The 17,040-nt window shown below is 35.9% G+C and overlaps 1 protein-coding gene across 1 annotated transcript; it reads left to right on the top strand.

Moving 5' to 3' along the window:
• Positions 1–15,286: 15,286 nt before the first annotated feature.
• Positions 15,287–16,777, top strand: LOC150092668 (uncharacterized). The gene has a single exon (XM_090414255.1). It carries the CDS (start codon positions 15,287–15,289, stop codon positions 16,775–16,777), a length of 1,491 nt encoding a protein of 496 aa, XP_090270381.1.
• The last annotated feature ends 263 nt before the right edge of the window (positions 16,778–17,040 follow it).

Genomic DNA, 17,040 nt, shown 5'->3' with positions numbered 1-17,040 from the left:
TTCAAGTATGGAAGCAACACTGATACGGTTGCGTGTTTTTCAGTACGCATTTGGTAACAGTTACAAAACTGAGTGCGAAGACATATATCAAAGACTTGTAGTGGATGCGTGACATGAAACAAAAGATATAAGAATGTGGCATGAAACAGAAAAAAAATCCAAAATTCTGTTAGTGCATGTTATTAAAAAAGAATCGAAGAAGTAATAGAGGCAAACATCAAACGATATTGTTCGGTGTTCAGTGATTTCTGATTATAAATACCCAAATTCTGTAAAAGTTAAGACTTGTCTGTCTGCGAGCAAAAATCCGGGGATATATATATATAAACCTTAACATTTAAATGTATAACTTATTTATTAATATATATTAACATTTATAAAAATGAATAAAAATTATATATAAAATTTATTAATATATCATATTACATAAACAATCACTATGTACATGCAATGGAAGATATTCATACTGCCAACACGTGTCTTTGGTGCCGTGGTAACTATCTGCCATCCTGCTAAGGTCTGTCCTGATAATTGCATATTTTATTTTGAGAAAGATACTATGCAGTTAAGGGTTACGATCTATAGCACAGTTCTCTGCACAGATTAGCAAATCACTCTTAAATAAAGTATTACGATTCTTAAACATGTCATTTTTGGAGCTTAAATAGCTAACAACGAAAGGTTGCAAAATTAACTTCATAAAATGTATGCAAGAGGCTTAAAAATTTATTTTATGCATCCACATTTTACGAAGGCGATAGCTTTCGATAACTCTCCGTGATTTGGGTGGAAGTTTGACATTTTCTTAGCTTTCCCAGAATGATTCACGGTGTTTTTTAACTTTTATTCGCGCATTTGGTTAACCAGATTAGAGAATTCATCATTTAGTTCACCAGAATGATTCTGCTCCGAAATGAACTACCAACGGCAATTCATTTGATTGATAGCATAAAGTGATCATTATATACCAGTCAATCAATTGTACCTCGTAGTTCTTTCCATTTATATTTAATTATCCTCTTCAAAATGATTTGATTATGAACTGTAACGAATCTATTAAACTCTTGTAAACACTGGTATAGTGCTAAGTGAAGGAATGAGGAGAAAAGCTCAAAAGCGGTTTTTAGTGTGATACATTTCTCTGTTATTCTTCTTCTATCTAGGCGAGGTGGCCTGTTTCAGACTCGGCCTAGTGTTTCATCAGCCCATTACTGTTTCTTCTACCTTTTGGTTTGTAATTCATCACCTTCCTGGGCATTCTTTCATACGTCATTGTTTAGTTTTGTATTTTTCTGTTTTCATTATTAGTATTTGCTTTAGTTCTTTCAGTACGTCTTCATTTTGCTTTTTATTTAGTCTTGTATAACCTGCAGTACTTCTCATATATTTCATTTCTGCTATAGTGATTCGTTTTATTATCTCTTATTATCCATGCTTCACTTCCATATAATAATTTAATTTAATAATAATTTAATTTATATTCCAAATAATTAAAATTATTGACTCGTTCGATTATTTTGTTTTCTATAATTATGATGGACTTTTTTCTTGAGCAAGGCATATTATATTGTTTTATTATCAGATATGCATATATTTAGGCATATATTTATACTCCTAAAATATTAGAATTAAAATGGACCATTTTCCATTCTCTACAGTCTCAGTTCTGCTTACTTTTAATTTTGAATTGCAGCTTTTCCCGTGAAAATTCATTCAGCTCTGCATTGTAGCACAGTGGGATTGGCTGTTCTCATCTCTCAATACACAGGTTGTCTAGAGTCTTATAGCGAGATGAGATAACCGGCCCTCACAGGGAACGTTGATTCCTGTCATTCGATATTTTAGGCCAACCGAGCTGCTCGTATTTAGCGTTAGCTGTTGACTTACGGTTCTTCAGCACGTTGGCAACTGTCTATTAGGGAATGCTTAATTACTTCCCGGTAGAATGCAATAACATCTCCCCCTTCCAATGTCTGACTCTTATTTAAAAACATTCTTATGGGGGGGGGGAGGTTGGAAAGTTCTGATAAGCACCTAGACAAACATTGAAGATATGTTTGTATAGGTGTCAACATACGAGGATATAAGAACATATTCTTATATCCTCGTATGTTCTTTCATGTGGTTAATATCAATTGCTTTAATATTTTTTCCCCCAGGTGTTTATAAGAACTTTCCAGATCCCCCTTTTAATCCGCCATATACTTATCGAAGTGAATTCTGAGCAAATCGTATAAATTGTCCTTCTATGCCTAAAATTTTGCTAATTGCATAGGCCATTTTCCAACATCCTTTGTTAATAAAACTATATCTTATTACTTTTGAATATTGTTACTAAAATAACAATATTTAAAGGTAACATTCCTTTGGTTTCGCTTTTCAACTGAAGGTGGGTTTTTCATTCTGAAAAACCAGCATAAATTAACAGACGTAATGCACTAGCCTTCACAGTCATTGTTACATTGTCAGTAATTCCAAATAACCCAATCCAACCTTTATCAGGGTTTCTTCATCTGAAGATGAGTTAGCTAGTCTCATACTGTTGGCTATGGTTATTTGGAATTATGGTCGAAGCAACTAAATGAGAACAATGTATTGTCTCTAAATCAAATTTCTCATTGTGCGATAACTCTTCAAAATTTTCTTGGCACATTCTTAAACATATACTATACTCTCACTTTCTCAGCATTTAAGAAAAATTTCTTTCACTCTAACCTCATAGAATCTGTTCTGTATTGCTCCTTCCCCTAAAACTTACCTAAAATGTTTTGACTTTATTCAAAAATGAGCAGTTTCATTAACTAATATCAATCATTTAGATATCGTTATAAAATGTTTGGAAGCAGTAGAGATTCAGAGAGGGTAAAGAGTCAGTACCACTTTAGCACATTTATTATCCTTCAATAGGATATCTGGCTTGATACGAATTTCCTGTTTTATTTTCTTCCTCACTAAGACTGTTCTTCTTTTCTTTGAGTTTCAAAGAGAGGGAGACACACGTTTACATTACGTTCACGTGAAATATGTTATTGGTCATTTTGTACGATCTTTTAATTATTGCGCAATACGAAAGCTTTTTACTAAAAATCTGTCATTTTTTACGAGTTTTACCATCCACTGACAAGCGAACTGTCGCTCGTAATACAGGTGTTGTTTCTTCCCTTGGATCGACGTGCTGTGTTAAGAGCAGCTGACCTCGCCAAGTAACCAATTAACTAGCCTTAAAGTGCCCACACCGCTGTTTTACGGTCTTTGCCATCATCCAGCCTCTCGACCGGAACTCCCGCTGACCTTGAGAAATGCCTTCAGCTTTAGTTTTATTTCACAGAGCTGTATGCCGCCAATCACTTCTCTCCCCCCCCCCCACACACCTTCCTTCTACACACTTCGGGATTGAATGCGATGAACTACAAAGTGATGATTGAGAACTAAATAGTTTCTCCGCTGTTCACATTCCGTATCAACTCTGATAATCGGTGGTCGTCTAAAACGATCGAAGTTCATTTTGTTTTCTTTTCTTTTCTTTTAAGTCTTTATATATCTAGATTTTTCCTATTTGTATATATTTAGTATCTGTCAAGTATATTCTTCTAGAATTCTTGTTTTTTCTGTTCTTGTTTTAGTATTCTCTCTCTCTCTCTCTCTCTCTCTCTCTCTCTCTCTCTCTCTCTCTCTCTCTCTCTCTCTCTCTCACACACACACACACACACACACACACACGTCTTTGGAGCATATTTTACTTTTTTTCCCTAATTATTCATTTTATTTATTTATTTATTTTACCTCCTTCTGATTTCATTTCACTTTATTTTTTATCACTTATTATTAAGAAACAAATTAAAGGATGCTCCGATATATAAACGCATAACTTTTGCGCTATTGTTCTTGCTGCGACTACTTTGACTTCCACTTTATACACGCACTGCTAGTGCAAAACGAACAATCTTAATTAATTTGTTAATGCACTTTTTTTTTTATCTTGCACAAGAACCATTTTCGTACTCTAATCTTTTAGTTATGCTACAAGGAATTTGAAATTCGAGCTTCGGTGTTAGTTTTTCTCAAAATCGGTATCGTTTAAAAAAACACATGCTGAAACAAAATAAAGCTGCGGACGTGGTTTTGTTTATGACAGCGAGATTCTCTGCGCAACATACGTATATCTGTTATTCTGATTTATTTGTATGATGAGCATTGCTTGCATTCCACTAGTAATTAGCTGTCCTTGCCTGCTCTGCAGTAAAAATATGATTTACGTAGAAAGCTACAGAATAAGACAAAGAAAAAGAAGAGATATATTGTACAAATTTCTAGAATGCATCAGATCCTAGCAGTTTCTCTTATAATTATGTCCTTTTACTAGAAGCTAAGACATTAGAAATTGCTGTTCAGTTTTTTTATGCTATTCCATAAGACTTAGTACCATTAATTCACGAAAGTTCTTGTTTCAAGGGACGCATTCAAAACAAACATCGTAAACGTGCCTTTTATATGATTTTACACAAATCAGTGTAATGAATATAGAGAATGCATGGATTATATTTATAGAGGAATAATTTTAACTGCTGAGGAGTTAATCATCCGCTCGGCTATGTAATTTTATTTGTTTTCACTTGCGATATCTTTGGTGGACGAATCACTTATTGCGTCGAACAACCGGCATAAGCCAAAAACAGCTCTGAATTCAATTACTATGAGAATAAATCACTATACAAAAGAATGATATTGCCGAAACGCACCTTTTTTTTATGATTTTCTATTATTTCCATATTTGTTAACAATGTTGGACGGAAGAATTCACCATTTATTGAAAATACGTGAACTTTTATCTTGTCTTAGAGACAACATGGGCTGTTGGTTTTGTCCAGCAGTAATTTTAATTTTTGGTTTAGTTTATCTTCGTTCTGTGTTTGGGTTATGACAAAGATAATAATGGAAAATAACGCTTTATAGTATGTGGATTAAGTGACAAGTGAATCTCTTAGCTGATTAATACTCCTAGGAAAACATCTTTTCCGGTTTGTATTTTATATTTATTTGTATTTATTGAAGATGCATGTTCTTATTTTTTCTAGAGAAACAAAACAAAAGAAAATTCGGAAGGCAGTTTGACTAGATCCGCTAGTTTGTTAAAGAGTAGAATAATTGAAAGCATATTCTATCAAGAAATGCATGTTATTGAACCTCAATCCAGTCACATTAGATAGACTTTTGTTGGTTTCTTCTGGGTAGCTTCATAAGAGGGTTTTTTTTTTTTTTGGTACTGATAACTTCCCCCTGATAACTGATTTACCTCCCCCCCCCCCAAAAAAAAAAGAAGAAGAGGTTATTCCTGAGTGGTATTTATCTCCTGATTCCGTCGAGCATTGCATCGACAGAACCAATCCTAATGTAAGTCCAGAATTCGGAAATTCTGGACTTATATTAGGAACTTTTGGTATGGGATATTACTCGTTTTCGGAGTTATAAAATTTAAGATATGGCATCTATTAGGAATATTATGAATGAGAGAGACGGAAGAGCTAGTTTAGTTATCACACGTATACTAATAATCCTCCCTTCCTCTCCCCAGAGATACAGGTATCCTAACACCTTTATGGATGCATATTCTTGGTGGCTGTCTGGATATATATATATATATATATATATATATATATATATATTCATAAAGTAGCGGAATGCTTGCTGATTACAATTTGATGAATTTGGTATTCGAGATCTTTCTAAAAAATTCTGCTGAAAGGCGTCTCAAAGCATACGTTTTTGTAACCTTTGGACCTCCATCTTGTTTTCAGAGATTCTATATGTGAATAATTTTGTATTCGCATATTGAATCTCATTCCTTCCTTCCTGTCCACCGAGGTAAATTTTAAGGTCGTAGATGAATTTCATCGCCCGGTGTAAGACCACCGTTCCCCCTTATTCGAGGCCTAAAGTGTCTTGAAAAGGTTTCTTCTTTTGTCCCTAGAGCAGTGTTTCAGATTATCTCTTAGCTCAACTACGGTTCGGATGTACAATAGGTTTGGAACCCTATTCTTGCCATATAGTTTTATATTTTAGTCAAAATATTTTAATTAATATTTGTTAACTATAGAAAAAAACAAGCCTTGTTTACTGCCAGTAAACAAGTCTTAGACAGTTTACTGACAGTAAACTTAGAAACCGAGGTTTCACTAGCATGGAGGCGATACCATCAAAACCTCACATGAGCTTTTTTTCAGAAGAAGTATGTTTATTATTTAATCTGAGTCGAAATAATTATTTTGAAGGAAGAGTCCCACTAACTATGACAAAGTGTTTTAGTCGGTAATGATAAAATGCACCATTAGTTTGTAGTGCTAATTCTTGACTTAGTTTGTTTAATTATTTAGCTTTTTAGTAATTTGTTTTACGTTTCCCTTAGTATAAATCTGAAGATTCATTCTGCTCTGATAGTTGTTAATTTTCGGGAAAGGAAAAGTAATATTTTTCTTTACACTTCTGGGTGTTAAAACTTCGCACGAAAATAAAAAAAAAATTAACATAATAAAAATATCATGTCATATTTTGCGAGCAGCGTAATTAAATATTATTTGAAAGGATTAAAACTGAATATAATAGAGTTAAGATGTTTTGCCTTGATTGATTGAATAGAGAAGGTGAAGTATAGAAATCAGTGTTTGTGGAGACTTAAATTTTTTTTTTTTTTAAAGTAATCTCACTTGTGAAAAGTTAAATTATTTTAATATCTGTGGATCCTAGTTTCTCGGAAATACTACAAGAGAAAGCTTATTCACAGGAGCTAACGGACATGAATAAAGAAGATGAGTACTTAGTGCATCTGAAATTTAACTGAAAATTAATATTAGTGGTCTACTGCTCGGTTTTAACAGGTATTGAGGAGCAGGAGGGGATGCAAATTTGGATGAACAGCACCCGTGATAGTACCTGTAGAAAAGAGCACGAGTAGATAATATGCATTTATGGTGAAGTGAATTTGCTTTTAGTGGATTGGCGTCTAGAATCTCGAAGGAAGATTTTGACAGCTCCTTAGAAATCGGATCGGTATACTGGAACAGATCTGAGATTTGTCAAGATAAATAAAACAGGATAAAAACACGTTGAATTTTGTGCCGCGATAATGGATCGTAAGACTCCTGCGAACGAAACCCCAAAACACTCGCATGGCATATATTTATATACCTTCTTGGAATGTATATAAATATACATTCTTGGTCTCCTTCGGATGTTAAATGAGGTTCAGAAAGTGGGTCAGCACTGTTTTGTTTAACGTCAGTAAACTGTCATTAAATGTTGCACTTTGTTACTACTTTTTATATCATTTAAACTGTATGATATACTGGAAAATTTTCGTTAATATGTTAACTGATATTAATATGAGTATGAATATACGTTATGCTGCTGTATGTGTTCAGACTTTTCAGTCGTATCTAATATATTACCTACTAGATTAAGCAAGAATAACAATCTTTCAAATTGTTTTTTTTGGCTCTCTAACAGCGAATAGAATCTGATTCAACTTATTTATCAAATATATCTGAAGTCTTAAATATATAATGCAATATGTTTGAGATAAAGCTTCTCCGCCTTTTAACCAAAATCGTTCCTGTGTGTTTATTTTTTTCTTTTCTCTTTTTTTTTTTCGCTGATCCTTTCACGCGTGATAAGAATTGCTTGCATGTTTGATACTCTGTGACTTTGTAGCATGAAACCACAAGCTCGAATCCATTCAAAAAAAAAAAAATTAAGTCACTAATGATTAAGAAAAATAGGGATAGCATGCACAAGGATTCACTGGACAAAATTAGATCATTTAGAAATCTTGTAACCCCGTTTTGACAAGACAGGATCTGATGCTCTTTATAGCAAAGGATGGATCCGGATCCGTTTGACCAATCCTTATTGGAATAGGTAGATTAGTTAAGTTTTTGGTGTACACATTAAAAAAGCGTGACATTTTAAATTTAAGGATGGTATTTCCCCCCCAAAAAAAGTTATCTTCCGCCAAGAAAAAAAGCACTAACCTTTAGATAATATATTTTAGGAAGTCTTTCATACGAAAGCTAACCGATGAGACCTCGTTTGATTTTTTTCCCCTCTTTCAGTAACAGTCGTGTAGTTCAGTTTACTCGAACTCCGACTAAAAAATCTACAATTTATTCCATTCAATAAATTGCAGATTTTGAAATCACTTGCAGCCTCCTTTCTCTTTCCCCTCACTCGGAAAATGAAACTGTCACTGGTATGCGTATACTTACGGAAGTGATGCATTATCAAAAAAAATGTTGAAAAGCATTAATGATAATTATTATATATTCAGACCAAAGATTCGCGCTTAACCATTTTGAAGATAAGCGCCCGCTGACGACTAGAACTAGTCCTTTATGTTGTAAAATGAACATTTTTAAAAAGTAGGTCAAATTCTTTACTGGTGATTGTCACAAAATACATGTCTTGATTATCTACCTTCCCCGCCCTTCGGTTTATTTTTAGTGCTGATAGATTTCGGGTTTGAAACTGATAACACAAGATTAAAATCGGCCAAAAAATGTTTGCTTTTGTCCACATTTCAAATATTATGAAGAGGAAAATGAGATCAACTAGAATTTCTTTTTTATCGGTACATAGAAATCATATAAGGGAGGAAAACTTAAAAAACTTTTATCTTCCGTTTACGTATTAGACTTTGGCTTGGTTAGAATAATGACCGAAATCGATTAAGGCTAATGAGGCCAGTATATTATGCCCATTAATTGCGTGCGTTTTCTGGCCACGTGCCTATTTTGCTGCAAATCTCCCCCCCCCCCTTTAGTTTCTGCAGTAAAACCTGCCATCACTGTATGAAACCAATTAACTCACCTTCCGTTACAAATAAAAAAAATCCTTATACTTCTCCTAGAAGTGATGTACCTCTATCTGAAAGGTACATATACTGACTGCACCGGAGATATGTTCTAATTGCATACAACAAATACTAAAGAATTTTAACGATGCTAGCATTGATACAGATACTGTCATTTGGCTTTTATGGATGGTTTTAATGTTGTAAAATTTACTTATCGCCAGAAGCGGAGTTATGGTTTGGCATAGGGCAATTCTTTTAAAAATATACATAATTAAAAAAATTACTTTCATAAATATTTATAAATATGTTCGTATTTAAAATTAAATTCAAGATAATAAGAATAAGCCGCATAATGCAAAGCAATAAACATTCTTACAAGTGCGCCTTTTCTGTTGGTATATACTGGCATTATTATTTTTATTCGGTACCGTCACGGCTGATAATAATGGTTCCATTAACTCTTCTCTGATGGGCACTCAGCAAATGCATTCATCTTCTTTCCTCTCTTTCCCAATCCTTATTGGAATAGGCAGATTAGTTAAGTTTTTGGTGTACATGTTAACCCTATCCTAAGTAACGGTTTTGAAAATCAACCCCTTTAAATTATGTCCATAGCGTTGCAGCTCACCTCTTTGCGGAAAGAGGAAAACTGAGTTTCCGGGATTTAAAACCTTTGCTACCTCTCCACGAGACCGAATAACTTTCCCTCAGATTCTTCACGTTGATGAGATTCGAATTCAGGTTTTTACAATCAAAGGACCGTGTGGTATCGTCCTTCAGCTGCACTACGACTACATAGATATACAAACCTTATTTGAATTTTCTTTTTTTTCTCATTTTTATGATGATACCTTCCACGAAAGGTTTCAAACCGGTTGTTAAATAGGGTTAAATAATCCAGTGGTTCTGTTTTAGAGAACAAGTATGGTACTTTTGTAAGGCACTTCAGGTCTCAGGTATTTATTTTTCTTCATTTGTATGCGCATTAAATCCATGAATGGTTCTACTAAACCTATATACATAAATACCATGCGTGAGATAATTCTATTCTCCTACTTCATGGACCAAACAATGGAACCCTTTCTATTTGAGTCCTTTCAGTAAGTAAGGCTGTGATCTCACACAGGACATCAAAATCCATCTACCATCCAAAGAGATATTCACAAACATCCATACAACAGTAGGATTGGATTTAAATCCATGGCCTGTTGGTTGAAGAGTAAAAACTCAGTTCTCCCTCTGCCAAACATCGGAAACAGTGCAAAACTTCATTTAATATTCAGCTGCTCAATAAACACATCAACAGCTTTCTTCTTTTTTTTTTACCCTCTTGCAAAAATATACAGTGATGTCAATAGGTTTTGCACCTTATTATTTGTGGGGGATTATTGAGTGTTATAAATCAGTACCTTAAAATAAATTGAATAAAAATATATGTATAGATTCACCCATTCCTACGAAAAGGTGTACTCTGCTGCATCCCTTTGAATTCAATGGAGTACTGCAATTACGTTGGATTAACTTACTCATTTATTTTTATTTAGAAAATAATGCTCGCACACATTATTTTCTAAAGCATATATTATTCCTAAAGAGGTTTCCAAATGTGATTATGAACACACGGATTTTCCATAATGGCATGTATCTATACGCGGGAAGCTCTTCTGCAGATCAAGTATGTTGGAATCCCTTGCGATCAGTGACTAACCTGTCGATTGAAAATATGCTTACTTGAAGCTTTATGGCAGATTGAAAAGTAGTAGTCTCATAATTGTAAATATTAACAGAAATAGCAGGGAGTGTCCTACTTAACACCATTGGTGCGAAAAGACACGGTGGTGAGAGTACTAGTGGGGGAGGGGGAAGCGTTCTACAAAAAAGAAACTTGCACATGGTGGAAAGCTAACAACTGCAGAACACGCGAAAGGGTTTTATATATAAGGAAGAAGTCAGATGTATTAGGATAGTGAGGATTATCTACAATTCTGGTAAGCAGATCTACGATCTGTATCAAGTCATTGCTTCTAGTAATACAGTGGTATCTCTTTCAGTTTGATAAGTTTGGTGAAGTTAACACTAGTGACAAATCAGCTAAAAGAACAAAAATGTGCTTCATGGAGACAATGGGGATCAGATCATTCGCTACTGGTGATCTAGTTGTCAATCTTCCTATTTGGAGAGAAAGAGTCGCCACAAAAGCAACTACAGAGCTCTTTTAGTTAAGTTTTTTTTTTTTTTTTAGTGTGGAACATTCCACACTAAGAAGACAAGGTTTGACAGATGATAAGGAGGGACTGCATGTTGTAACTTATAATAGTAGTACATAAAGCTTCTCAAGACCCAAAACCTTCCAACTATCATTGGCTTTCTAAATAATAATAATTTTAAGATAAGATGGTTAGCCTTATGCTTAAGTATATTTCTGTGCGTAAATTGCGTGTGTTCTCCAGGGCGATTTACTTGGATGTGGAATGAAAAACCCAACTTTCCGGAAGAAAGAACCCTTGTATATCCGTATGAAACCGGCTAACTTACCTTCAGTTGAAAAACTCTGATAAAGAGTCTCCCCCCCCCCCATCCTATATGGGATTCTAACCCAGATCTTTAAAATTGGTACATCATCGAAAATAACTGACCTACGTAGGACTTATAGGATTTATGCTTCTATTTTATTTTTCTATTTAAAAATTATCGAGTTAAGGTGATATGATAATTAACTTAATAATTATCGAATTATTAAGTTAATCATCCTATCAGTGTTGCGTGTAAGTCCATGTTCTGAAACCGAGCAGAGAAAAAGGAATTTTTTCAGTAAGAGCGTGAGCAACTTTTCCAGCATTTTCCCATGTATCACTGTGAAGTATAGTCTGAAGTGCATACGGAAGTATGTAGGGACAGTTCGTGATAAAGATGACTCAAGCTCTGCTTCATTTCCTTAATTATATCATTTTCAGAATCATCTTCTTATCTGTGCATTAGAATATGTTGCATATCAAATCTTAAAAGTAAATTATGCAAACTGAGATTTATTTTTTATATACTGATCTCGATTTTAAAGAGCTTTCAAGAAATGTTTCAATGCACTTTCTCTGTCATGCTTTGCACTCATACAGGAATGACATCTTCACTAACAGATAAAACGAGAATCGTCGAAACCTGTTCCTGGGTATTATGCATTGATGTCACTTAACAGCTAATAAGTTAGATTATAAAAATGCTAAACAAGGACACAGATTATAAATATTTTTATGTGAAGAATGAAGTTGAAAAACAGAAGCCGCTCGAAATATCAGAACATTAAACTGATGGCCAATGATCAATTGGAAATTGAGCACTCGATCATATCGAGCCGGTTTTTAGTTAGTTCTTTAGGAAAGAGATTTTTTATTAACTGGAATAATTCCCATTAATATTTTTTTCAACTGTTTAGCACGTGATTATTCTCAGTCTACAGTTTCACTCTCTGAATGATTATAGTTATCGTGATAGATTTTTTTTTCATTGAAACGTAGATGTCTTTTGAATTACTACTACCGAAATAAATACATAAGGATGTATATGTTAAATGAAAATTAGACGTCAGAAACAAAGTAAATAAACTTGCTTTAGATGTTATATAAGGATAACCTTGTGGCGACATGGTTTAATATATAGTTAAACAAGAAAATAATATTTTGTCGTTATGTGACCCCTCCTTATCAATACATATATTTATGTATAATAACAAAATTCGTCGATGTGACGTAACGTTTCCATGCAAACAATAGGCTCCTCTTTTTCAGTAGCTCAGTGATGCTACTACTTTTTTCTTTTTTTTGTACTGCGTTCTATTATTTTGAAGTGGGAAGGAGGAAAATGAAATAGGCGATATTTTAGTGCGCGAAGGACTAGTTGAAATTAAACAGTTTTGAAGTTGCTTGGTTTTCTCAGCTTTAGTATTACTTATTGCGATTCTAGTTTTAACAGTGATTTAAACAAAATTCACATTTGACGCCTGTGGACGCCGTATGGCCACTCCCGTACCTCACTGGGTTTTGGTCTGCTGCTAGAAGAAGTGGTGGGGTTGCAGATGCCGTTTCCAAACACAGTTTGGAAACGGCATCTGCGACCGAAACAAGAGAGTGCGGGTTCGAATCCCGCTATGCCCATGGCGGGATTCGAACCCGCACTCTCTTGGCTGGAGAGCGGATACGCTAACTACTCGGCCAGCAGTGATTATAAGTTCTTACTATTCTTTCTAAAGTCATACTGATTGGAAACAATTGACGAAATCCCGAGTCAGGGCAGCAATTATTCGTACATCCATTTCTCTTGTTTTCTATAACATACCAAATTCTGAAACTGATTACTTTACAGTTTCAGATTACTATTGAAAGTAGAAAACCAAATTAAAAGTACTTTTTGTTATGTTATATTCTTAGATATCTTGACCTGTCTGAAAAACTTGTATACTTATTTTTGCTAATATTGACTTCTAAACATTTATATTTGTTCCAAAATCTGTACTAATATCGAATTAAGTAGTTCCAAACATGGCCCAGTTTGTGTTTGTGTACTCCCCCCCCCCAGTTTCTTCAACTTTATATCAAATATACTATTCGAATTTCCGTTTAAATCTGGGTGCAGCCTTCAAGGTACCGAGTGCAGTCTAAAGGCTGATTTGAGTGTATCTCTGATGTATAAGAAAGTTGTTATATGCAAAATCAGGCATGTGTCAAGGCTGTATCTAAAACCGCTGTTATATCTAATATATATGGACAACATAAAGGATAGGGATATTATATCTCCGAGCTTCTGTAGGTTCAGTCGATATCGATGGTGCCCTTGAATTGTAAAGACCGGGGTTTGAATCCAGTCTAGGATTCTAAAAACGCTTCTCGACTAATAGTGTGTTAGCCGGTTTCATATAGAGGTGGCAGAGTTATTCTTTCGGAAGCTCGAGTTTTTCAAACAGGCCGTGAGAACACACGCAGTTCACAGACAAAATATATTCAATAGGCATAACGCTAACCTCCTTATCCTAATAAACTGTGGTTAGGAAAGCCGAGAACACTTGGCTGGTCGTGGCCTGTAAATATTGGTGCTGATAATGATGATATTAAATTCCCTCTGAATTGAAGAAAGTAAACTTAGTTCTTTATTCAATGTAGATTCAAGAGTATATGACGGAAATAAATAATCGTGAAATGTTTGATAAAACTTTTCACGACTAACGATTAAAAAGACCAAAATTTTGGAAATAGGACGAATAACGGAAATGATATTCGAAATAGGACGAATAACGACTGCATTCTTATGGTGAGCTTATTTAGCAGGTCACATTTTCGCTATATGAGCATAATCTGTGAAGATTATTAAATTAAATATGGAAGTATGGAATAAAAAAACTAGTACGATGGGAAAACAGTTAAAGGAATTTATGAAACATGAGAGCCAAGCTAGCCTTATACAAGAAACCGTTGAAACCATTTTAACATATGGAGCTGAGCGTTGGGCCAGAAGCTAAAGCTGATCAAAAATTGAATGAAGACCACAACGGATGTCAAAGTTCTGAGGAAAATTAGGCATCGGTGGTAGAATCTTATTAAAAATGAAGATAACAGAAAAGAACTCGACGTCATTACTCTTGAAGAATGTGAATTGTTGATTTAATCTGAAATGTCATGGTAATTTATACGGAATGGGAGATGAAAGATTAGCTAAACAAATGCGTGAAGGAAAATAGCAGCAGAGAGACCCTGAGGTCTTTTCCTGCTATTTTGGATATAGATGGATTGATGTAGTTAGGAATATTTTAGAAGATAGAAAAATAAGAGGTGATCATATCAGCCAATTGACAAATAATAGGCCAATTTGCAAGAAAAATGTTGATAGGAAACTAATAATGACATAACAACTGTGTTGCACTGTCACATCATGCAGGTGTGACACTACAGCACAGATCAGGAATGAGGTAAACAAGAAAATGATAGTGGTGGTGATGTTAGTGATAAATACATAACTTCGACTTGCATTGAAATATAAAAGGAAAGCCATTCTAAAGGAATGGAGTCTGCAAATATTCAAAATTCTGCAGTTGGCAAAATCGACAGATTGTCTTTAGACAGTGTTTTTAATTTGACATAATAATAATAATAATAAATTGGACAAAAGAGATTTTAGATTATCTGACCGATAACGCAACCACTCAACTAATGCAACTATACCTTTGCAACCCTTTGTGGATGGTATTCATATATATATATATATATATATATATATATATATATATATATATATATATATATGTGTGTGTAATGTTTATGTTTTATTTAAACTGTTATTGTTTATATTTCTTGATTATTTAAGCATTCGGTATTTTTATATATTCTTATATATGTATATTCTTATTTATTTATTTTTGCACAGGCGAGGAGTTGAAAGGCACGCAGGGTAGTGACCATGAAGGAAGAATCGGAAGGGGATGGAACCAATAATGAAGCGACGTCATCTAGGGATGCTGACAGTACTATGACCAATGGAAACAACGGACAGCCGAGGAAGCATGCTCATGAAACATCGCGAGAGGAGGTGATCGGGGCTACTTTGGCAGCCATGGAAATGGTTGTGGCCGCCGCAGCAGCTAATGCTGTTTCAACCACGGGTGAACACACGGGTCTTCCTTTAGGGGGCACTTTAGCCAGTGCTCTCTTGGGAATAGGATTGACTAACAAAAATTCCAATTCTGTGGATCAGGAATTAGGTAGCAGCAGCGGCAGTGGTTTAGTACCCCCCAACAGAACGCATGCTCGAAGGACGGACGGCCCACCTCGGGACAAGGTTTTTGTATGCAATGTCTGCAATAGATGCTTCGGCTACAAACACGTTCTACAAAATCACGAGCGCACCCACACGGGAGAAAAGCCCTTTGAATGTAAAGAATGTCATAAGAGGTTCACCCGAGACCATCACCTGAAAACCCACATGAGGCTGCACACGGGGGAAAAACCGTACCACTGCACACATTGTGAACGTCAGTTTGTTCAAGTGGCGAATCTACGGCGGCATTTACGGGTCCATACAGGAGAGAGGCCATACGCTTGTACTAACTGCACTTCTCGGTTCTCTGACAGTAACCAGCTCAAAGCCCACGTGCTCATCCATGAGGGAGTAAAACCTTTCCAGTGTCAAAAGTGCAGTGGCAGATTTCGTCGCCGACACCATCTTGTGCACCACAAATGTCCCAACGACGAAGCAAATATCGGAAGGCCAAGGCGGGGCCGTCGTCCGAGAGCCTACGACCAAATTCCAACTCCATTGCCTATCAGCCCTGTGTCGCAGCCCGACTGCCTTCCGCCCATAGCCGATGGAGCAGCAATAGCCTCGGTTATAACGAACAATATAATAGCTCCGCAACCTCCACAGCAACCTCCAGCAGCCCATACTGGGAATGCAGCAACAGTGGAGAAGTCTCGGAGAAAACCTCTGCGCACCATCCGTATCCTCACGCCACAACAGCAGGAGCTATTCCTTCGGGAACAAGAGACAATGCAAACGCAAGCATTAGATATGTCCGTGTCGTCAGTTGTTCCCGCGAATCCAGTGTCCGTGATTGTTTCCCGATCAACTACTTCATCCAGGTATGTCCCTTCTCCCGTGGACGGCGTGCTGGATTTGTCCAACTCTAGGAGCGATTCGGAAGCAGAGCCGATAGAGGAAGAGGTCGAAGAAGACGAGTTTGAGGAGGATTACGAAGGAATGGAAATGGAGAGTGACGATGGTGATCTAAGACCTACAAGCTTACATCACTCGGCGCGTATGATTCAGACTTGGGAAGTGGTAGAAGGTCTGCATAACCACGAAGCATCTAGCGACAGCCGTGGTCATGGCAACGGAGAGCGTTCAGACATTGACGAAAATAGTAACGGAGCGTTACGATTGACGACTTCCTAGGAAGTCGTGGAAACGATTGTTCCTCAATTCAGGGATTTTGTTGTTTTTTAATCATTATACTGACCAAGTTACTACTACCTCAGGTCAGCGCGAGCTGGTGGACATCTCCCCGTCCCAAAGTAATCTGCCCCAAGGGCTGTCCGAGGGCCAGGAGACGAACGCGGGGTTGGGTATATGGCTCGTGCAGGAAACCCAGCGCACAACTTCTAAAGCAGCTAATTTCACTGGTCAATTTTTTCCCCTATGATATAACAGAGCTTCCT

Source organism: Typopeltis vanoorti, chromosome 25 (assembly GCF_054136105.1).
Source record: "Typopeltis vanoorti isolate ZY-2024b chromosome 25, IOZ_Tvanoo_1.0, whole genome shotgun sequence".
In the NCBI taxonomy this organism is placed as follows: Eukaryota; Metazoa; Arthropoda; class Arachnida; order Uropygi; family Thelyphonidae; genus Typopeltis; species Typopeltis vanoorti.
Note: the sequence above shows the minus strand (reverse complement) of the source record. Positions and strands in the feature narration are given on the sequence as shown.